The following is a 24,709-nucleotide window of genomic DNA, read 5'->3' as shown; positions in this document are numbered from 1 at the left end:
TCCTCAATTAATACTGTGTGATAACCCTTTAGAATACTGCAAATGTGATTTGAGCTACGAAATATAAATTATGCTGTGGCATTTTTCTTCATCATAGCAAATTATTTTCATGCCATTCCATTAATTGAGTCTGTGTAAATAATTTCATCCTAGCCAACGCAAAAGTAATATTAACATATTGTTATTAAGTTGATATTGTGGGAAACTTCTTAGCTCTCAATGGAATTCAGTGTGGGTAACAGGAGGGGAGACCACCCAGGGATAGTCAATTCAAATCTCACTGCTCAAGAACCATGAAGAGAAGAACATGCCTCTCCCTACACACATCCACCTGGGCATTTGACTACAGGGCTTACAAAATTCCATGTCTTAAACAGGGCTGTCAGCCTGTGGTCAATCTAGTATCAGCGAAACAGTCAATAATTTACATGCAATTGCTTACAGCACTGAATCTCACAAACCTTCACTTTGGGACTGGACACGCGTTTATAATTATATTACCTTCCTTCGAAAACATGATTCAGAATCCTGCAGGCACTTTCAACTACTTCAGGAGAATTTGGATGTTTCCTCATTATATCCAAAACATTCATATGTATGCCTTTTGCCAAAAGTGTCTTCCTAATATTAACTACAACACAAAATAGCAAGCATCCTATAAGTATAGTATGTATATATAAGTATATTTATGTATAGTTCTCAAAACCAACAGAAATGCTTTTTTCCCCTAATTTTTTCAATTTTTCCCCTCACCAAACACACACATTATAGTGTAAATTAGAATGGGAAACAATTTGAGCTGAAGCTGACTTCTGTTTGCACAGCTCAAGTAAACAGATGGTAATTCCCAATCATCTAATAAGTTTCTATATATCTGCTATTTTTACTTACATAAAGTTAGCATATTGGAAGGAGAATATGTATGACTACTTCTATTTTCAAAAATGTTTATTCTTATACTTTTTCCTTGCAATTGCACTCTGTGATCATGTAGGAAAGCTATAATTTAAAACTTTGAAAAAACCTTCACACTTCCATAATAAAGCTTCAAAAATGAAATTATTTCATTCTATTGACTTTGTTAAATCATTTTTTAAAATTCAAATATCCAAGCACATGTTGTAGCTAACCAATACAGATCAGAACACTACAAAAACATTCTACATTATCATAGTAACTACCACCAAATCTTGTTATTCCCAGTCCAGCACATTGATTTCAAATGGTTAGTTCAAGCAACAGAGGGTTTTACCAAGCTTCTCTACGTCTATCATTTCTGCTGTAAGTACATTCATTTAGGGGGAAAAAAGGAATAATAAAAAAAAGACAAAAGAAAAACGTGCTTTAGATTTCCAAAAGGAATCAGAGGCCCGCTCGTCAGTAACGTGTATGCACCTGGTACATGATAATAGTATGCATACATTTATGAGATCTAGTTCCCAATGCAGATAGATATTGATCTCATAAATAACTATAAAACCTTTTAAGTGTTAGGTTTTATGTGGATGGCTCAAGTAAACTAGTGATAGAACAGTGCTTTCTCACCTAGAAAATGGTAATTAACTGCTAGGCTTTTTCTTCCTATCTAGCCAGTGGTTTTCAATGTGCAGTCTGCAAACCACCTGAGGTCCGTAACCATTTCAAAGGATTCTGGGAAAGGTATCTAATAAAAGCAGGCCAACTGTCAGTAGGCTTAAATACTCTACCCAGGGGTCCACATCTCCACTGAAAAATTTTGAGGGGGTCTGCAAATCGAAAAAAGTTAGGAAACCATGTTAGGGACACAATCAGGACTAAAGCAATCTTGAAAACTGTCATGCACATGCTTAACTTTCTACACAATTTGATTCACTGAAGTCCACAGGACTGTTCAAATCTCCCATGATAGGCAAGAAGATGGTATTTGTTGGGCTGTATTCCTTATTCACGTGATTTTCAACAAATGCTGCTCATGACGAAATTCAAACATACAATAAATATTTAAACAAGCATACAGAGAGAACACACTCTTCTCATGTCTCCTGCTCCAAAAAGTAGCAATTGCAACACATGACCTGGCAGAGAACTCTTTACTTCCACATACTTTTTGATACTAGCCAACAACAGCTTTTTCAAAGCAAGGAACAAACTTCCTACTGAACACAACAGCATAATATTCTAATCACAGGGAATATTGTATTCATTCAACAGCACACTAAATTCTCTTTAATATAAATGCAATAACTTTCTGCTGAATTAGAAAGTAAAGATAATTAAAGTCCCTTACCGTTTTGTTGTGACAGAATTGCCAAGGTACCAGCAGCTGCCTGAAACACTTCTTTTGAAGAGGAGTGCATCAGCATGGAGAGCATCACTGCTCTGTCTACTGGGAACCTTTCGGAGAGAAAAAAATCACTGCACATTGACTGTATCACAGAAGTTACTTCAAAATTGCAGTTTCCTAGAAAGGTATTATGTGACATAATGAACTTTTCAGATGATTGTTCTTGGCTTCTAATATGTTACCAGAGCAACAGTTGACAGAAAGCCCTTTGTAACCTACGCAACTTTGTCTAGCCTGAACCTCACTGATTTCACTTGGAACTATGCTTTCCAAGTGACATGAGGTCCAGAAAGGGGTAAAAATAGGCTTACTAAAATTTTAAGCAACTCTGAGAAAAAAAGTAAAAAGGAAAATGTAAAAAGTAAAAAAAAAAAAGTAAAATGGAAATCTGTGTCTTATCCATGCAGCATTCCCTCTACAGTGTCCTTTCATCTGATTTGTGGAAATGAGCACTGCTTTTCCACACTCCTTACATGCTAGATATCTTAATCTTGTCTACCTTCCCAATTCTTACATTATCCTTGCTGCAACTGAAGACAAAATTCCTTGTAAACTATAAAAATTAGTTCTAATAGACTGTGTTCTGACCTTTTACTAAAACACCAGCAGTTTTGCCTGAGTCAAGATTAACACACTTTTGAAGAAACTTTGTGGATGATCATGCATTTAATCATATATTAGAAAACAGGAAACAAAACTAAAAGTAACTGAAACATGAACCCTCAAATTGCCTAACCATGGACACTCATTTTTTTTATTTCCAAAAATCCAGTTCAAGATAACACTGACTGATTATCTCCATCTCCAATCTTCTCATGAAGGTTGCGTTGATACAGAAACAGATTTTTCAAAGCCCAGCACGCAGCCTCCTAAATATAAACAGAGAAAAATATTAAGAAAATATACCTTTAGAAGATTAAAACATATGAAAAAACTTAAATAGTTTGACTGCTGTTCAGTCCACAACAAAGGTATCAGGTGCTTTATGTAGAAATAGAACAAAATGTATACAGTTGGAATAGGCCTGAGTTACAAACATGTGCCACATACTCATTATTTGATTTGCATTTTGATACCTATTTTAGGCCAAGACTGATTCTTCTGTTGATGGGCCTGTGTTTGGCTGCTGGACACACAGGAGGCATGTAAACAACAATCTTTGCATGGCCAAAGTTTCAGGTAACAAGTTTTGTCTAAACTACCAACATTTGATCCAAAGGAGTAACTGAAACCCCTTAAGATGATCAAAGACAAGAAAGGCAAGAAAGGTAAGATTTATTCTAAATCTAATCCACTCCTTAAAGCTTTTTTTGCCTGAGGATATATGTGAGAAAAGGATGTTGCTAAACATTTTATTCAATATATACCACAGTCTTCCCATACTCCCATCATTCAGAAATTCTCACCAGCACATCTGTATTTTTTCGGTGCAGTTCTAATGCTCTGTAACATGCTTCCAACCAGCATAATTTTTCTTCCTCCTCCTCTTCTTTTCTTTCCTCCAAGTCCCGGTTTAAGAATATTGTTTCAGCTTGAAATATAAAATATTTACAATAAATTCTTACTATGAAAACAAAACACTTATGACTTGACCTTCCTGCAGTCATGGAGGTGCTCACGCTGCCAAAGTGCAAAAATTGGTGGGAAGATAAGCCTTTTCTGGGAAGGGAGAAGTCTTTTGACAAAAGCTCTATGACAGATTTGAAAAATGTCTTTAAGGTTATAAAGGGAGAAAAAACTTTAGTGTAGTAAATGAGTCACATAGTTACAGATCAGACAAGGCTTTGGCTGAAAAGACCTCCATGTACTTTTTTCCCTGTGTATTTACATTCAGAATACCACAAACATAGAATATAACTGTGAACCATTTGCATGTAACCACTTATTACAGAGCCATCAACACTGAATCAATGCCACTAAAAAACAAAATGCAAATTGCAATTGCTAAGAGAGAAATATCCCAGAAAGTGCAAGAGAATTTAAAATAAATCATTTCATACCTGTGATTTTCTCAGCATTTAAGGGAAAAAAAAGATACCAACACTGACCATATCTGAGGCATAATGGAGTATGTACTGATTTCTAACCTTTGCTATTTTGAGGACTCTTAAACAGCATTTCTACTGACTTTTGTATGGGACAATTAGTCAAAGACAAAGGATCAGATTCTTAGCTTTTTGCCACTATCTATCTAACCTCTGTTTCAAATTAATCCCTGAAGCGTACTCAAGGAAAAGTTTAAATCTTTTAATTGATTTCAAAACGCAAGCACAAGTACTGATTTTGTGTTGCTATCAACTGCCACAATATGAGTACTATCATACCTGGTAAACACAGCATCAAATCGGTGTTACTATCACTAGAGACTTTATGTTAACTAGGGATTATTCAATATTTGCCTAGGAATAAACAGTTTGTTTTGTTCAGATCTGTCAGCACAACTTACCAGCTCTGAACACTGTGAAGATGTTGGGCATATGATATGAACACAGCCTTCTCAAAGTAAAACAACAAACTGTAAGCATGTAGGAAATCTAGCTCTGTGAAACCTATCTTGCCTGAGGCTTTCGTGTTAAAGAAATGGAGTTTGAAATTATTACAGGAAATTACCAGAATGAAAAAGTTAACAAGTACAGAGATTTACTCACTGAGAAGAGCTAAACAACTGAGAGCTGCAGCTTGTAACTTTGCATTTTCAGGATATGCTGCAACAGCCTTCACAATGACTTCCGGAACCTTATGTAATACAAGGATGTTGAAAAAATTCCCTGAAAACACATAAGATATTAAATGAATATAAACACATTTCTAGAGCTTTACATGCATTTAACATACATTTCTTGGCACACAATGCACAAACTTTGTAGCAAACACTGTGCTTCTTATTACAGGGTTCAACACAACATTTTATTTGTGGAAAGAATAGGTCAAGGACAAAAAACAGTTGGGATCTAGGTTCTTTTTGAGGTTTTTGTTTCTATTTTTTTTACTAAAGACAGAGGTTTAATGCAAAACGAAGTACACATTGTCATCAAAATAAGAAAAATACAGTTAGTGTATCACTTGTAGACTTCCTGCCAGGAAGGAAATGCAGTCCTGGTCCTGAATTCTTACAGTGATCTGATTTATCCTATGAAGCAAGTCATTTAACTGTGGTTTACTCTCTGTTTTTGCCCTCCTTATTAAATAGATCAAGGTCAGCATTATAAATACATACATTCTGGAATAGCAGAAAGCACTACCATTTCATGATAAATATATTTAAAACATAGCTGCTATTATTATATGTTGTACAGTATTTTGTTATAGGCTGAATATAAAGAACTCTCCAAAAAGCAAGCAAATTAAAATAACTTCCATATTTGTTGTAAAAATATGTATAATGCATAAAAAAACAGAGCAACACTCATTCAAATATAATTTGATAGCTATAGTTTCTATTTTGATATTCAGTTTTGTTTAAATCTTCATTAGCAAAATGAATATCACACTAGCAATGTGAAAGATCAGTAGCGTGGTCATGTTATATCAGCATTGCTGTTTCCTACTGTATTTTAATGGAAATGGTATGTTTGTGTAAATGCATTACTTACTGAAAAAATTTAATAATCTTAGGCTAATTGATGAGTAATTCTGTTGGACTTGTGGCTGGCCAAACAGGTATCAGCCAGTTAAAATTCCAAAGAGAGTCAAATCTAGGATAGTCATTACCAGCTTAGCAAAAATGAGTGATGGTGATTTCGGAAGTTGGTAGATGCTGACTTTACCATTTCACTGCCAGTGAACAAGGGTTTAGGAAGACACTGTCCACCAAAAAAATTCGAGAAGTCACACTGGCTAGATGGAAATTTTCCAGACTATTTCCAGGAGCACCTAGAAATTTCACACCTGTTTCTCTAACTATGTGATGCTGTGGACACCTCTTCCATAACTCCCCTAAAGTTGTTCTTTATTAAAATAAGGGGCATCTGTTCACTGAAAGAAGAAATGGATCTTGTGGCTGCTTTTCTGCCACTCTCACTTGTTGGTCAGCATGACAGATGTGTGATTGAAAACAGGGAAAGACCAAGGCATGTCAACCAAGTTGCTGTGTCCCCACAAGTGCTTGGTTTCCCTGCCTATCTTCAGTTAGCCTTGCACAGGAAACTAGTCAAGGGCAGCATCACCTCTTGCCAAAATAGCCCTGCAAATACCACCTCAGTGGTCACATTTCCTTGAAAACTGTATTTGGCTTTCTGAAGGGGAACTGGAAGTTGCTCTGGGTTGCACTCAAGTCTGATCTGTATTTTCTACAATATGTACACAAAAAAAGCAGAAACAGATGGTGAAAGGATGAGACTGACTTGCTTAAGGGGAGTCATGCACTGATACCAGCATCTGCAGTAGCTTCAGGCCACCACCTGCAAGAATTGGGAAGTTTAACTCATGAGAAAGACCTTGGCTGAGTCCTTGATGAAGAACCAGCCATGGAGTGAGGGCTGCTCAGGCAGCTGCTAACAGTGGTTTTGCATGCAGCAGGGGGGAAAACATATTTATTCCTATTTGAACTTCCTATTACGTGGTTCTTGGCAACTGCTCAGATCACTTTATTATATTCACAAGTGAGAGTACAGAGTTGCTAAAAGGCACATTTTGCCACTGGCATAATTTTTCTTAATGTGACACTAGCCCATGTAGGCCCAGACAACCAAAGTACTTAAGGCAAGTTCAGGAACCAGTGGTTCTTTCACTGCTGCAGCACAGGGGGCCCCAAGACAGGCGCCATCACTGTCAGGAATGCAGCACAGGTCTTTGAAGATAAATACATTGCCAGGAGGAAAAATACAGACTTGAAGAATACCTTCCAGGTAATTCTGTAGCACCAGTTGTTTCCCACACATTCAGCATTTCCACTTCAAAAAAAGAAATCCAGAAGTAACTTTCTTCCTTTCTACAGTAACTTTATACAGAATGGGATCTGCTGATTTCCCATTCTTATATTCTCTCCCTTTTTTGTCTCTTTACTTCCCCTCCACTTGAGTCATTTATGGCATCTTCTGATTGTGAGCTAATGTTTAACACAAAAGGATACCATATTGACTGTGGCCAGTGTTACCTCAGTATGTTTACATCATTAGAGACACGGATCTATACACCACCCTGAGGATTAACTGGAATATTAGTAGCCTTGTTGCCTGTAATGCTGCCATTAAACTCTCTTACACAGAATAAGCTGACTATAAACAACTTTGTGAACTTACCTAAAGTAAGCTTGTGCAACAAACAGCAACTCACTTCCTGAACTGTTTCACTGTTGGGGAAACTTTCCATCATTTCCACTATAACATTGTAGCAGCGAACATCTCCAGACATGAGCACTTCAACATTACTGGCTAAAGAAAGAAACAGAAAAAAAATGCTTAAAAAAAAAAATGTTGATTGGATTCTAATTCAGATCTTAGTTAAATGCAGACCTAGTTAAATTATTTATGTAGAAAACTGCAACTATGTTTCAGTTTTTGCCCTGCAACTTGAGAGAAAAGTGGCTTTATTTCTTGGTATTGCCAGAGAAGATATTAATAACTATGAACATCTGGAAATAATTCATTAAGGTCAAAGTCTGCATTAACATTTATGGATTTATTCTATTCTATATCAGGCCATGTAGCAGGAACCTCCTCACAACTAATCTTATGTAACTTTTTTCTTCAAAAAAAAAAAAAGTTATTATTTTAATTTAAATTAATTCTACTGTTCACCTATTGTGCACTGAGGGTACAGAAATTTTCATCTACTGTTCCTGCAATATTTTGAAAGTCACTGCAAATCCTGTATTTCACAGAATCACAGAAGGACTGATGTTGGAAGGTAGCTCTAAAGGTCACCATGTACCATCCATGTGCTCAACCAAGTCCACCTAGAGCAGGTTGCCCAGGACCACGGCCAGATGGCTTCTGAGTATCTCCAAGGATGGCAATTTCACAACCTCTCCAAGAAAACTGTGTCAGTGCTTGGTCACTCTCAACCTATTTACTGCTTATTACTCAAGCCAGATACAGAAACCAACAGGATAATCACATGAGCCAGTACAAAGACAGAATGCATCCAGTCCTACTGAGGACAGAGAGATCCTATATGTATTACTTCAAGACAAAATAGCATCATGGTAGTTAAAACCCAGTGTATGAACACATCCTTGTAGTATTTCTACCCAGGTAGGAGAAGAATATCAACCAAAAAAATCTTGGCCAAAATCTTGACCCCAGTGAATGAAAAGGAGTCCTGTCACTGACTCCAAGGCAGCTAGCATTATTCTGCTGAGGTCTATAAACTTTCTTAATTGTTCTTTCAACAGTTTGGCTTTCCTGGATGCAACATGAGAAAAATATTCACAACTGTATTATTAAAGATAATTAGTCTTTTTAAAGATCTTCAAAATAATATATCTCTGAATATTAAATAATGATAACCTTCAAGGTGAAAAAGCAAGCTGAGAAGGAAGCACTTCTGATGCATTCTATTTGATAGTGAAGGAAGGTACCTTTCACAATGCTTTAATATGAGAGCAATTTATCATGTCATTCTCAACTGAAATCACCTTTTTAAAGGTATATTCCACAGTATTGCATCACTTCACAGTAAAATATAATTTCACAGGTGACAATTATGAACATATTAAAATATTCAGAAGATTCCAAAATTTATTACTACAAAGGGAGCACAATCAAATGAATGTTTAAATTCTGCAAGACTCAAGCAATGGTACATTTGCAGGGAGTCACGATTTCCCAGAACAAGCTAGAGAAAAGGAGGTGGAACAGATTTTGTTTAATCTTAACCACCAGAACTTGGTCATTTAGGTTCTCCCAGTAAGTGATGAAAAGATCTGAGCACTCCGTACGGTGTATCATCCCAGCTGTAACATACAGCTAGTTTAGGGTTAGGTAAATGTCCTCTTGAGGTGCCTCTTTCTCCCTACTAAAAAGAGGAGAAGCCTGACTGGCTCCCTATGCCTATCATTTAGATGGCTAACATTCTGTCACCCATCACTCCACTACAGATTTTGGAGGACAGTCAGCAGCAAAGCAATTTTCTCATGCCATCAAGGCTACTAAGATTTAAAAGAGTTCTTGTACCACACTGGAACAAACCCTTACCCTTCAATTTCTCATGGCATGTAAGCTGGGACAAAGTTCATGTATGTATTAGTGAAAGAAGGCACAGTGAGGTACTCATTTGGAACTTCAGGGTGTGGGGAGATGTTTTACTACTGGATAAGTTACAGAGTGTACTTCCAGTGAATTAACATCTTCATTGTGGCCTTAAAGAAATATATTTTGTTGAGTTTTTGAGGGATGCCACAAACTAAGAGTATGAATGTTTGCTTTGCACATTCATGTGCAAGCTGTCTTTGTTTCTCTGGCTATTTTCAATTTTCATATTAGAAACGAGAGTGCTAAATACCTACTTTAGAGAGGTCTTTTTCATGCCCTTCTCTTGTTACTTTTATTTACTGCTTTGAAAAGCACTTAAAATCCGGCATCCTCTTTCCCAGAAAACAGCAATAACTTCTGGGCTAGGGTAAAATTATTTCTGACTCATGGAATACCTAAATTTTTAAACACAGATTGGAACAGCAAGAAGTTTGAGAAACAGAAACTAATTATCTTGGAGTCTGATGAAATGTGGGTCTGATGAAATGTGGTTCTTGTTTAGTGGCATCCACAGGGCCAACACAGTTGCTACAAAGCCAGACAGGATGTATGAGCAAGGCTTTGTAAGGAAAAACATTTGCAGGAGGCACAATACTATGTACCTCATGAAAGACATGGAGAGTAGAACTCTGCTCTGTGCTTCTCAAAACTGTGACTACCAGCAGGAAGCTGACAAAAACTGCCTCTGTGTCAACAAGATCAAATTGCTGTTAACAAATTGACACAAATCAAGTACACTTCTCAAGATCCAATTTTGCCTAGAACAGGGACTGCTGTTATCAGAGGCAAAACATAACAAAGACATTTTCTACCAGTCTTACTGCACAACACCTGAGGACACTTTAAGACTATCATGTGCATAGTGCTACCAATGCTTGTCATTGCAGCCACCACTGAATGATCAGAGCAGGTGTCTGAGCTCAGATACCTTTTCCCAGGCCTGGCCATTGAATTTGCATGGGCAATTTTCCCCTTGTGGAACAGACTTTGCCAAAAGTGCTCTTTACCTGCTACCCAAACTCACTGAAGATTTATTTAGTCAATAAATATATCTTACTTTTCAAGTATTAAAAGATGACAGGGCAGGATCTTGAACTTCAGTCTCTACAATCGTGATAAGCATCTCTGTTACTACTTACTCCAGGTAAAAGAAAGTATTTGTCTGTTATTTATGAGAGGTATCTGTTTTAATGGCTAAATATAAAAAATATCCCATGGAAAAAAAAGTATTTCCCAAAGAAAACAGAAAAGTGATTTGTCTGGCAACTCCCAACCAGTTCTCACTGATTTTTTACAATCACACAAAGATTACTGTTTGCAAGCACAGACAATGTGAGTTGATGCATGCTCTGGGAGATGAGGAATTGAAAATAACTTCTAATAATACACTTACGTGGACCAGCTAAGGAATGTAATGAATAAAGTGCAGGAAGAATCACCTCTTCTTTCTCTGGAAACTCTTTAAATACTTTCAGTATGATCATATGATCTTTGCTTTCCACAAATTCAGTCAGCTGCTCTTCTGGAACTAAATTGAAAAACAAGAGATACAGTGTGTTTTGAGGAAATAAGAGGAAATGACTAATGAGAAAAGACAATTGTTTTTATCAAGTTTCCTTATATTTATTTTTTGTGTTTCACCAAAAGTAAGGTACTCGCCATACACACCATCTTCCACAATTCCTTTTACTAAAAACTGAGCTACTTTATAAAGACCTTTTTCTAGCCTACACTTTATATAACCGAGTCCTGACTTTTAAATGCTACCCTGTGAATCACTATTTTAGAAAAAATCTTCTACCTTTTTTCACAGAACGAATATCAGATATTCCAAAACAAGACAGCATGTAAGTTGAGGGAAAAGCTAAGCATACAGTGAAAAAAAATTGATGGAATGTCATTTTTCATACTCCATGATTTTATTTAATTTCTCAAATTTTTTTTGATAATGGACTTCTTCCCATAAAGACTTCAGCCATGCTTCAGTAATATGTTACTTTAATGGCTTCAGGTTTTTCCATTCCTGGCCCCTGTTATTCACACTGACATAACTGCATGGATGTGCAATGAGCCAGATAAGGGAACTGACCCAGGCTGAGAAAGGGCACCTTTTAAATTTCATAAGCAGGATCATTTTCTGAGTCTGGTTCAAGCTAAGGCTAGGCAAACATCCACATTACACTGTGACAAGGTGTCACAGAGCTAGAAAAGACCAGGCAGATCTGTAAAAATCAGGCACTTACAAAAAACAGGCACAGAAAAGCTAACACATTCAGCCTTTTATGGAGGCTGAAGAGAAAATACAGCAGGACGAAAGTGTTTAGGGAAAGTGGAAGAGGGGAAGGAACACGGAAGACAATTCCAAGCACACATGTGTGGGAGAAAAACTTAGAAAAAGCAATATAAAATGGTGCCAAAAAGAACCAATCTGAAGGACTGGAGACTATCTTTGAAACAAAGGAGTACAGCAAGTGATGGCATTTTGAAACAAGAAACTCAATTCAGACAATACAACAAGGGGACTGCTGGCCATTACATGCACGGTTTCTGAGAATTCTGCAGAAATTCAATGCATGGTGCCTTTATTTTTCAGAATAAACAGAGGAATATCATAAGGATACACAATCATCTTTTAGTATTGTCATGATCAAAAGCAGAACCAAGTATTTTTTAAGGTACAAATATTTTGCTTGATTTTAGAACTGTTCACATGTTACTAAAATTTACCAGTCTTTAAATACTCAATCCTGTTTTAAATCCTGGTTTTGAGAATTAAAACCAAATGTCACTATTCTTTATTCCAGCATTACTGAACAATGTTGAATCCTCTCTTTTCAGTTAAATCTAGAGTCAGAAATAAAGACATATTTTGATTTTTAAAAAAGATGTTATATTCATTGCTCTAATTTAGCAAATTTGTGATATTACTTGGTGTAGTGGTTTGAACCAGGTTTTCCCCCCGAAGCTAAGAAAGTGGTAACCCCCGAGGGGGTGGTGACCCTTGGGGTTTGACCCAATCAGTGCTCCTGCAAAATATAAACATATCTCTCCACCGGAAAAGAAGTAGTGGTACTTGTTGTAGAAGAAGAAGTGGCCATGTTGTAGAAGCCACGAGGAAGGGGCTCAAGGCCCCTTGGGGGCTCTGCCCCCCCTAGCCCCCGGTTGGGGGGCTGCAGGGACTCGGAACAGTGTTAGACTGGGCTGAGTGCCTGTGGCTAGGAGCTGGAGGAGTTTCTCCCTGGTAGGCAGCAGTGGGAGACGCTGGGAGCAGCAGCGGAGACAGCAGCGTCTGAAGAGCAGTGGCAAAGAGCCAACAGATAAGGACTGAAAGAGCAGCAGAAGCCGGCATGCAGCCGAGGCAGGCACAGAGTTGTTTGAAGAAAGGAAAAGTTGCAGCAGGAAGAGAACCGAGACCACTGCAGAGACAGAGTTTCGGGGGGTAAGAACTGAAAAACCAAACTTCCCCCCAAACTCCCTTGAGACCCCTCCTGGGAGGAGGGATGATGGAAGAGCCTCAGAGTGCTTTTAGCACTGCTGAGAGGAGCAAGAAGCTCATGGCCTCCTGAGAGCTAAAGCCAGGACGGCCAAAGGAATGTGTGTGGGGGGTGACCTTGGCCCCCCTGCTGCAGCTTCAGAGAAGCTGGCAGCCATCTTTGAGTCAGAGCATGGGAGCTCTGCATAGGGGCTTGATTTCCCCTGAGGATACCAGACCGTCACGAAGACCCCTGTGCTTTGTGATATGACCGTGGTGCAGCAACCTTGTCTGGGGTAACGCAGTCCACGGAAAGACCCTTCGTTTGGCGTCAAGGGGCCGAGAGAGGCTTGGAGGCCTCCCTCGTGTGCATTGGCAAGGATCCAGCTGCAACTACTGCTTCATGAAAGACACAGAGAGCCTGCTGCCTAGAGAGACCTGCTGCTCAGAGACTGGAAGGGGTCTTTTCTTCTTCTTCTCTCCTGGACTTTTATTTGGAGGGAGAAGAGATTTGGCCCATTGTAAATATTATATTGTCATGGTAGAAATAGAGTTAAGATAAGATTGTATGTAATGTATTATACTATTTATTTATGTGTATAGTCTTGTAATATAATTCCCTTCCCCCCACATTGAGTCTTGTGTGTTTGTCTGGAAAACCCATCTCACATGGGGTTGAGATGTGGGGGGGGGGCTAGGGATCAGGAATTGGATTTTGAGGCTGCTCAAACCATGACACTTGAAAAGTCTGTTTTGTGCTAACTCATTTAAAGAACAGACATAATACACAAACCAATTTGGAATGCAAAAATTCATTTAGTGCATTTCAACATTTGCCATCCCCTCCCAATCCATACATTTTTCTAACTTGATAAACTACAAGATATAAATACCTTTCTCAAAAAGTTTGTGTAATGCTTTACATCCATGTTGCTGGACCTCTTCACTTTTAGGGAAGGTGTGCATGGCATTAAATACCAAGGAAAAGACATCCACCTCTTCTTCCAAGAGCAGGAAAGCAATTACGTCTGAATAGCAGAAGAGATGACATGTTGCACTGATTAGTTCTCAACTTTCATTGAAGCACTGTACTTATCCATTAAAATCTAAAATTCTGTAATACTGTCCTTAAAATTCACCTGTTCAAATCCAAGTTTGTATAACCCATGACAAAGTTATCTTTTAAGGCAGTATTTTACAACAGAACTGATGTTCTAAAACTTTACTGTCAAAAATACAGTTTTCCCTCTCCACTCTTGCTCCCACCTTGCACTGCTTTGGTGCTTCTCTGACTCTTCAATGAGCCAGTTCACCTCTCTAAACTGGTAGAAAATTAACCCATTGACACCCCCCCTTTGGCAGCTAAGAAGTTTCACTAAGTAAAGCTGATGGAAGAAAGGGGGCAGGACTGCACTGTGAGAAAAACAATATGGGATTTGAAATGTGCATGTCAACTACAGTGAACCATGAAATCAGTCCATCTGTGTCATTCTCACCCTCTCACCCTCTTTGTTGGCCGAAACTGGACTGAAAAGCCAAACTCACTGTTGCTCTTACAATACTAAAACAATTTTGAAATAATATTAACTCTACAGCATGTGTAGGCAAAAAGATCCATTTCATGACAATTTTCAAACTACAGCAGTAACAATAGAATGCATAATGCCTGCTTCAGTGTTTCAGCTGCAGCCAGACCCTTTTCAATATCTCACAATTAAAAGACTACAGTTAACTCATCAATAGCCAGACTTTGCTATTATTATTGTTATTATTAATTATTGTAATGTTTTATAAGAAGACTTGTACCACATAATATTATATGCTCGCTTGAATAAAATGAGCAGAATCTCTCCCTTAGCTTGTCTCTTTAATTACAACAGAAGATCAAGAATGGTAAGATTGGGTCTCTCTGCAGAGCAGAAAAACAGAAAAGTCAGAGATAATTTACTGTTTTCAAAAGTAGTAGCCAGTGCTAAAGGAAGCAAGTCAAAATGTCACCAAATTTGTACTTTGGTAAGAAAAAGTAAGCTCTTACTTATTTTACTTAAGTAGTTAACATCAAGTATTTGTGCCTATGCTAATAACAAGTTGGCAGAACTAATCAGTCATGTTCTTCACAGCCTTGCAATCACACTTAACTGTGTGCAAAACAATGCTTTGTATTTTGTATACAAGTACAAATGACAAGCAATTTCATGGAATAAAACAGAGAGAAAATTCTGGTCTGACATGTCACACACTTTATATCACAGTTCTGTGTTTTAAAGGCTTAGACAAATTAGGAAAGTAAAACACACAATACCTGACATGAGGAGTAGATTTAATGCTTTTAGTCCTATTACAGCAAGATTTATATTTCCTTTGTGGATTGTAAGCATTTTAAGAATCTGCCTAAAAATTAAAAACAAAAAAAGAAAGAGGGAAAAAGAGTTAAAGAAATATTAATATATACAATTTTTTAATCTAACATTTACATAAACCCAGAAATAATTACAGAAATTAGCAAAAGCTTAAAAAGCTCTCAATTAATTTTTAAAAAAAACTTTTATTTCGATTTATATTTTTTCAAGTTAGCAATGAAATAACGTTGAAATTTTAACTATGATCATACTTCATTAAAATAATTCTGTATACCTTGCCTAAGGATCCAACCATACAGCATTTACATAATTCTGGACAAATCACTAAAAAGAAACATTTCCTTCACTGCTGATTTCACACGCCCTGCTTTCTGTGTGGTCCAGCCTGAGACCCATGAACATAAGCCTCAGAAATGCTGCAGCATAACCAACCAAAGTTGACTTGTTAAACAGAGAAAGACAATGCCAAGTACTGCAAAAGTACTGTATCAAACTGGGCACCTAAAATTCAGTTGATATTTTTAACATATTTTGTTCAAACTACCACCTGTAAAACAGTGACCAAAAATCTGTAACACCTCTTCAATAAATAAAATTTTAAAAGCAAAGTTAATACTTTTTCAAAAATTTTTTAATGTTACAAGAGCAACAGTGAGATTAGCTTTCACACTGAACGAAGTACATCTCAAAAGAAGGGAAAAAAAAGAGATCATGTAATTAAAAACTAAATAAAAATGGATAGATTTACACACACACACACAAAAAAAACCCACCTAAAGAAACTTTTTTTAACTTTTCATTATTTTAGAGAACTGCAATATTAATAAACTTCAAATGTGAGTCATCATATATATAATATTTAATAAAAATTGATTGTGCAGTACTTCATGATACTTCAGTTCATAATCTTGATCTGTCTTGAAGAGCATAAACAGCACTTAAAGTTTCATTCCAATTTCACTCCCCAACTCTGGCAATGATGTTGTTTGTCTTGCTGAAGCCTAATTCTATAAACTGGAATTAATGTATCACTGTTTTCCCTTCATACTATGATGTCGCTAGTTTATCTCTCCTCTTGTTGTATCACTAGTGTGGTAGTTATGATGACCAAAGAGACACAAAAGGCAAAATCTGATGGGAGATATAACATCCTTTATCTTTAGAAAATTCCCTGCATATACCCTCCCATTTCAAGTATAACCAAGAAGGAGGATGTAAAATTTTCTAAACTCTTCTACTGTATGAGAGTTTAACATAAGAGATTACAAAACAGGAAGTCTCTTTAAACTTGTAGAAAGGATGCAAATACACTAAAAGGAATTTCCTTCCTTTCTCTTCAAGTGACAGCAACTATTTAATTATTTATCGCATTGTCTGTCAAGAACACCTAAACCAATAGCAAACTACTGTTTGTAAACATGACTGCAATGATCATAGCTGAGACACAAGAAAGAAACAGTTCTTCTAGCTTAAAATTTCTATTCTCCTAAAACAGTCACACACACAAAAGGTAAAATCTCTTGAAAAAAAAAAATGACCTTTTCTTCTCTATTATAACTGTTTCCTGCCTTGCTGCAAACAGCACGTATTCTTTGTGGTGTTGTTTCACTACAGTTCTGGTCCAATCCATGCACTGGGAACACGAGATATAATTTAGCCGGCTTGCTCTGCCTTTGGCACTGACAGAAACGCCTGAGCCCACTCCCCCACTAAGAATAAGTTTCTCCACAGCAAGTAAAACTGTCAACATGTCAGACAGGGATACACAGCTGGCAAAAATTGGTAGTGGGAAGGTATTGTGTACAGCAATGCTATCATCAGATCTGCAGTGAAGTTTGAAATGGATGCTTTGTTCAACCACATGCACTGTGCAGGCTCTGAAGAGGCTTTGAGAAAGATCAGCCCTCAAAATGTAATTTTTCTGGGAGCTGAGAATGAACAGCAATATCTCCAGCTTTCAGAATAACTTTCAGTCAATTAACAAGCCTTTAAGCTCTCAAAGAAATTATAACTAGCTTGTACAGCTTCAGCTCAGTTATTTCTTACTCATGAAAAGCAACCCAAATGGCTTTTACTTTCCAACAAAAACTGCCAACACATCTTTCAAGGGAGTTCATTTCCTTACCAACCATGTATTCTAGCCACTAGAAAACAAACAAATAAACAAAACGCCAAGAAGCCAAAATGCATCTTCATGTTATCCTATCCAAGGAAGGGTCTGCTGAAGACTAGAGAGGTATGTTGACTCGGTTATAAGGCTGCAGCTTGCTGTCATTATCAGCCCCGAAGGAAGCAATCTGTCCAAGTAGAGAACATCAAGCCAAGGCCCAAATTAACCCCCATTTGTATCGTACCTACACCTACAATCAGCATTTGTGCTATTGGACAACCACTCAGCTAAACTATGTGGGTTTTAATCCCATCTAACCACAAACATCCAGAAACCACTTTCTTAGGCTTCCCTTGACAGTTAAAGGACAGAGATGAGCAAGTCCAAACCACAATTTTCTCCAGGATAACTTACCAAAAAGATGGAACAAACCATCCCTTGCAAAGGTTATTACGTCCACTGACTTCACAGGTAGTTCAGGTGATCAGATTAAATACTTGATTTTTAAACAATAATATTAGGTATGATAAAACCTCCTCTTCTTGATTTAAATTACTTTAGCCTTGTGGATACAATTCCTCACATTTGGAAAGAACACATACAACCATCCAGGCAATACTGCATCTGTCAAAAAGGTTGCTTGGGGTTTTTTTTTTATGTTTAAGTGGAATTTCCTGTATTTGAATTTGATCCCATTGCTTCTCATTCTATCACTGAGTGTCACTAAGAAAAGCCTGGCACAGTCTCCTTTACTTTGTCCATCAAGTATTTATATACACAGATAAGGTCCCTGCTTGAGTGACTTTCCCATTCTGAAGGCTGAAGAAACTCACAAATATATAAATACATTTCACTGCATACATATATGCTGCCACAATAAACAAGCATTTTGACAGACTCTTGGCATACAAAATACTTACTGGTGGACACCCAGGACTTCCCAGTCCTTCCCAACATCCTTAGGAGCTAGGTTCTGTAGAGTGCTTGGACAAATTTCTATTAATTTACAAAGAAGTGACCAGCCCATCTGTAAAACGAAAATGCAGCTATTTTAGAATAGATACTCTGCTTGGAATTTATACATTGTCTTCTAATATTCTTGACTTCTGGAAGACAGCTGTTTTGAAAAGTTACCTAGCTAAATCACTACGGGAAAATTAATTGACACAAGACAAGACAAACAGCATGAAAAGTTAAAAGATGGAGGTGAAACATACAAGATATTGATTCTGAATGCCTTGCTTGTAGGAACACACTGCTTTCAATCTGCTTCAGCACTGCTTGAGGATAAAGGAGACACAGTTATACGAGATGCTCACAGACAGAAAAATATGATGGAATCCGCAGTACGTCATCACGGGCTAGGAAAGAGCTCTGCACTATTACAAGTCCATCTTTATTGAAGAATGTGTGTTTCCATAAGAACTTGCCATTTAATTGCAAATTATAAGGATAAAGTATAGGTTTTTAAAGGTGTTCAATGTTTTAAATGGGGATGAGATACATAAACAATAGCATGTATTTCATATGCTTGCTATCAACCATCAGTACTGTGTGCTTTCAACATGTAATGAAGGCAGTGGAAATTTTGAGTTCATAAGGAATGAAATAATACTAATCCCAATATATTTGTTCTTAATAACTACATGTTTCATTCTATGCAAATTCTTTGACTTTCAAACATCTGTAAATAATGCCATACCTAAAAATGTTCCTATCTGATCTTCTTATTGGAGAAATCTGCTGTCTTATGAATGCCAACAGGCTGATATGATCGAATGGGCTGCAGTGAGGACACAGCAAGCAAAATCTGTGCAAATAATTAACTGATGAGCAAGAAATCTGCTCTGTATTGAAAGAGAAGTAGTGAAATGTCAAAAGGCAAGATGAAGCATATTTTACAAAAAGGAATTATAATAAGGCATAAAAGCTTCCTTGATCATATAAATAAATAAATAAAAAGGTGGAAGCATGCCTGTGTACTTTAAGAATAGGGTCTTAGAAGAAGATAAGTATGGCACAAAAACTATATGTGTAACTGGATCAGTTTTCCACAGAAGTTATCTAAAGCAAAGGAGTCAAGATGGGACAGCCAACAACAGGAATGTAAATGGCTACCTTCAAAGAGTTTAACAGTGAAGTTCACAGAAAGTGCATGATCCCTAACCCTGCAATCAGTAAGACTAGAGACATGGAATTACAGGTTCGGTAGTGTAGAGTCACCCAAAGGAACAGCAGAGGCTTCAATCTAGACAGCTGACAGCTTTGGAGAGTAGGAAAAAGCTGATGTAGCTCCCTGGGAACCAGAATTCTGCTTTTGTCTTTTATGTACTTATTTACATGGGCTATGCTCATGCTATCTGCAGTAGTTTTGTTTCTGTTTGAGTTCAGATTTGCAGAGCCAAATTACCACCTTAATGCCTACAGATTGATCTTTACCATGAGCCAACTTCCATGCTCTTTGCTTCCTTGGAAAGCAAGCTGGCTTGCTCTACATGAGCTACAAATCATGTACTATGGACATTCAGGATGACTGGGCTGGTCTGCATAACTGAGCCCTGACTAAATGTGGGTACAACAAATAGTCTTGCCAACCATCAGTCCTCCCCAAGATAAAAGTCTATCAGTGACAGTCAGTCAGGTACAAATCTCAGAAACATTGTAGAGGTGACTATTAATTCACAAACTGTGTATTTCTTAGAAAAGATTTTTTTTTTTTAAGAAGTCCCACTTCTGGACATCCTAACTGTTCTTATAAAATACATAATCTGATGAAAACTTGCTTAATAACTTTAGAAGATTCCTTTTTGTATTAGAACTTTCTTATGAAATTCATATTCCCATTGAACATTTTTATTTGGATTGTTAGGACTCACAAGTATTGACAACTATAAAAATGGTGGATCTAGAGAAGACCAATGGAAACATCTGCCCTGCTGATATGTAGTCTATTTTTCAATATTACAATCACAATCTGAGATAACAGAGAGCTTATTAGCTGTTTAATAACTATGTAAGAAAGTCAGGGTCTTTTAAATAATAGAAATCCTAAAGGTTACAGGGAAGGGGGAAAAAGTAAACAAAGATGTCCTTACAAACACTTGAACAGGTCCCACAGAAACAGTTGGTGCCAGCACTGAAACTCATTATCTTTAAATCAGACCCCTTCCATTTCTAGCAAGCAATGAATTTATACTGCATTAGGTCACGCCTTCTTCGTGAGACAATAAAGCTCTGCTGACTGCTCTTTACTCAAGTGTACTCTTATTTTGCTGTAGAGTTTCTAAGCTGCTCCAGTCATTGCCAAAGCAACTGCAGAAAACGACCATATTTACTTAAGGATGCCTATTTTACTTTCAGGCACCACTGACTTTCCAGACCAGTACCTTCCTACTCCTGAAGAAGCTTGCAGGGTTTATGCCTGCAGTCTTGACTTGCACTAGTACTTGCAATATTGATCTACTATGGAAACCTACTTTGTACAAGTCAGTGGAGCAGCAGCACCATCTGATGCTTTGTAACTAGTTAAGGAGGGTAGATAAAGAAAATTCTCACTTCAGGTGTGTCTCTTACTGTGTTTATTCTCTTATGTGAGACAATTTTTTTACAATGCTGAAAGCAAAAAAGGTTGTTTAATTCATTTATTCAATGAAAATTCATTGGTAGCGCAAAGAGAATTCACTGTAATCAGGACTTCATTACTTCATCACTGCTGTAAAGTGAGAATTGTGTATTCACAAAGACTGTAAACAAATAGCAGTGAATGAAGCAAGAAGACAGAGCTCTGCTAACATATTGTGAATGTTTGTAAATAGCAGAAGTGAATGTGAAGGAAGAGTTGCCCAAGACATTTTATGAGGAACAGGATTTGAGCTTTGCACTGGCTATGAATTTCATACTCCAATACAAGACAGTAATGCAAAGAAGTTCCAGAACTTCTAAAGTGAAACACTGTTTGACTGCAAATGTAGGCAGATAGAAGATTATAATAAATTTTAAATGCATTAATTTGGAATGCGGTATTTCAACACAGTTAAAATGTAAATTAAACAATCACTATCTTCCTTATGCAATTCTGACAGTCTTGTGCTGTCATTTCACACTTGCTTGGTGTGGTTGGATTTCATATGTTTTACTTCCCAGTCTAAACTTCTGGGCAGAGGTTTTGTAAATTGTCACATATATATATGTAATATATATATTGAAAATAACTTTATCTTGAAAATAACTACTGATTCATTTTTCTGTATTTCTTAGCAACCTGACAATTGAATAATAAAATAACTAAAAACTTCAGACACTGCACAAATATTCAGTCTTAAAAGAAAACCTCAAATCACTGTTATTCCAGATTAATCATTACACAAACACAGTTTCATATTTTAATCTGAATTTTGAGCTTTTGACCTCTAGCTAAGGTCTATTAGACAAAAACACCAAAAAACCTCAAAACAACAAAACACAAACCCCCTTAAAATATACTACTATTTAAGAGGCATTTGCAATATAATTTATGTTTTGCCTTCTAGGTGAATTGAAAAAACAAAACATGTTAAAAAATATTGTTACCATACCAATGAGCTTAATAATAAAAAAAAATGAGTTGCAAAGAAGCCTGGAGTTTATAAACATCCTCTAAGCATATCATAGTCAGAAATTTAATAAATGCTTGCCAGGAAGGAGCTGTTTTGTATGACAAGTTTGGCAGCTGTACCATAAGTACAACATCAAATCCTGCAAGTGCCATACCTAATCCAAATGGGCCAGTGCTGAGTTACAGGAGCAGGCAGAACCTTAAATTGCAGAACCTACTCTTAGCTGAAAGATTCCCTCCTCCCTTTAAAAAGCTGCGCTAGTACAAGTCTCTAGGATAGGGCTACACATATATGAATACGCATTGTAAAATTCTGCTTTTCGGAACTTTGTCTAACCATGGCAAAATTCAATATTGACACGTCAAAATTATATTAGATAACATTCTTGGTAATTCAGAACCCTACAGCACACAATATTCGCATTGCTTAATTTTTATTTTCTACTTTGCCTCCTTTTGCCATTTAAACAGAGACGCAGCCAAGTGGCGTCTGCAAAGACCTGGAGCGCTTGGTCCCTTTAAATGCCAGCGGTGACAGCGCCCTTCTACAGAGCACAACACTTCATGAAGCGGCCCATGAGAAAGCAAGTTAAGGAGAAATCAACAGGCGGAACAACAACTTCTATCCCGGGAAGGGGCCGCAGCGCTCGGCGCATCCTGCGGAGCGGCCCCGGCCCCGGCCCCCGCCCTGCCCGGTCCTGACCTGCTGCACGCCCGCCGCTCCCGGGTACAGATCCACCACCAGCAGCACGGGCACGTGGACGTTTTTGCCGCTGAAGAGCCGGGGAGCTGTGGGGGACAGACAGACAGACAGACAGACAGACCGCGTTAGCGATCAGCGGCGGGCGGGCAGCACTCGGCGGGGCCAGGCAGGGCAGGGCAGGGCAGGGCAGGGCGCTCACCGCTCTGCCGGGCCGCCAGCTCCAGCAGGTCGCTCAGGGTCTGCACCAGCGTCTCCAGCCGCTTCCTCTCCTGGACGTTCTGGAGCCGGACGACCAGCTTCCTCAGGGCTTGTTCCTCCCCCGCCACCGCCTCCCCCTCCTCGGGGCCGCTGCTGGCCATGGCCGAGCCGCTGCCCTCACCCCATCCGCCGGTCGGCGGGGACGCGGCTGGGCTGGGCTGGGCTGGGCTGGGCTGGGCTGGGCGGTGCGGGCCTGTCCCGCTCTGCAGCGCCCGCAGTGCCGTCACCCGGCCCCGCCGAGCCGCCCCTGCCGCGGCCTCCGGCCCCTCCCACGGCGCCGCTCCATGGACACGGCAGCGGCCCAGGGCCGGCCCCGCGGGCAGAGCGCGCACCCCCCGGGAACCCCCAGGAAACGCCCGCGGGAATCGCGCAAGCGCCCGGCAAACAGAACAGACCCGCCGACAGCTCCCCCTTCCCGGTGACTGACGAGACAGCGGCCCAATAGAGCTGCCGAGCCGGACCCCGGGCTCCGCCCAGCAGTGCACATACCCTCTATGAAAGCGTCCGGACTGTTGGCAGTATCGATGGGCTGAGATTTGAGGGATTGCTGCTTGGAATTGAGGTGGTTCTCTCCCTGCGTACGTTCATTGCTTCACATATGCTTGATGTATTCTTCCTAAAGTCTGCACAATAGCAGCTGGAAGAGAGGAGTGAGAATATGTGACAGGGACATACCTGGTCTTCTGCACGCACCGAGGTCAGTGCAGAGGACCCGTGAGGAAGTGCTCTAGGCACCAGAGCAGAAATTTTCCTGCAGCCCAGGGAAGACCCTATGGGGAGGCAGGCTGTCCCCCTGCAGCCCGGGGAAGACCCCATGCCAGAGCAGGAAGATTCCTGAAGAAGGCTGTGACGCTATGAGAAGCCCATGCAGGGTCAGGCTTCTGTCAGGACCTGTGGAGAGAGGAGTCCATGCTGGAGCAGGTTTGCTGGCAGAACTTGTGACCCCACAGGGGATCTGTGCTGGAGCAGTCTGTTCCTGAAGGACTGCACCCTGTGGGAGGGAGTGAAGTTGAGCCATGGAAGAAGGCTCAAGGGATGAGGTAAAGGGGTTTTAAGATTTCATTTTAATTTGTCATTATCCTAATCTGTTTGGCAATAAATTAGTTTACCCAAGTTGAGTTTGTTTGGCCTGTGATGGTGATTGCTGAGTGATCTTTCCCTGTCCTTATCTTGATCCACAAGCCTTTTGTTATGCTTCCTCTTTCCTGTCCAGCTGAGGAGGGGAATGATAGAACAGCTTTGGTGGTAACCTGGTGGCCAGCCAGAGTCAGTCAACACACGGTCCTTTTTGGCTTCTACCCTGTTACTCCTGCCTGAAACCACAGATGCCTGAAATCATCAATGTGTGTCTTCTACCCACCTTTATAATAAATGTTGTGTAATTGCAGTCTCCCAGCTTGTTCCATGGTGCTGTAGACAGCTGGCATGCTGTCTTGGACCATTTGTAGCTCCTCAAGTAAATAATTCGTTGAAATTGTAGATTCCTGAGCTAGACAATTTGAGGCCTGGGTTAATGTTTCCTCCTCTTTCCGCTTGTGTTGGTAGAGAACAAAAAATTGTGCTAGTGTTTTTGAGGTGTCTGAAAAAATAAAGGAAGCAGCTACTTGAGATCAGGAGTCTCAAGCCCCAGACTTATAATGTGTCTCCCAAGCTGCATTCCTCTGCAGGTGGTAGTTCCCTGGAGGACTGGTTGGAG

At 39.0% G+C, this 24,709-nt stretch overlaps 1 protein-coding gene across 1 annotated transcript in view; it reads right to left on the bottom strand.

Annotated features, from left to right (window-relative positions):
* LRRK2 (leucine rich repeat kinase 2) overlaps positions 1 to 23,272 on the bottom strand; it is a 66,360-nt gene extending 43,088 nt beyond the window's left edge. The window contains exons 1-12 of the mRNA XM_027679306.1: positions 22,955 to 23,272; positions 22,756 to 22,841; positions 18,379 to 18,485; positions 15,291 to 15,379; positions 13,882 to 14,016; positions 10,910 to 11,044; positions 7,564 to 7,695; positions 4,972 to 5,091; positions 3,730 to 3,854; positions 3,113 to 3,192; positions 2,267 to 2,373; positions 502 to 631 (exon numbers count right to left, since the gene is read on the bottom strand). Of these exons, the coding sequence (XP_027535107.1) occupies positions 502 to 631; positions 2,267 to 2,373; positions 3,113 to 3,192; positions 3,730 to 3,854; positions 4,972 to 5,091; positions 7,564 to 7,695; positions 10,910 to 11,044; positions 13,882 to 14,016; positions 15,291 to 15,379; positions 18,379 to 18,485; positions 22,756 to 22,841; positions 22,955 to 23,114 (1,406 nt within the window). The 5' untranslated portion in view covers positions 23,115 to 23,272. The remainder of the gene's footprint in view (positions 1 to 501; positions 632 to 2,266; positions 2,374 to 3,112; positions 3,193 to 3,729; positions 3,855 to 4,971; positions 5,092 to 7,563; positions 7,696 to 10,909; positions 11,045 to 13,881; positions 14,017 to 15,290; positions 15,380 to 18,378; positions 18,486 to 22,755; positions 22,842 to 22,954) is intronic.
* Positions 23,273 to 24,709: the final 1,437 nt, after the last annotated feature.

The sequence above is a fragment of the Neopelma chrysocephalum genome, unplaced genomic scaffold (assembly GCF_003984885.1).
Source record: "Neopelma chrysocephalum unplaced genomic scaffold, ASM398488v2 Primary Assembly neopelma1_45, whole genome shotgun sequence".
Lineage (NCBI taxonomy): Eukaryota > Metazoa > Chordata > Aves > Passeriformes > Pipridae > Neopelma > Neopelma chrysocephalum.
This window is presented reverse-complemented; position numbering and strand designations above follow the sequence as displayed.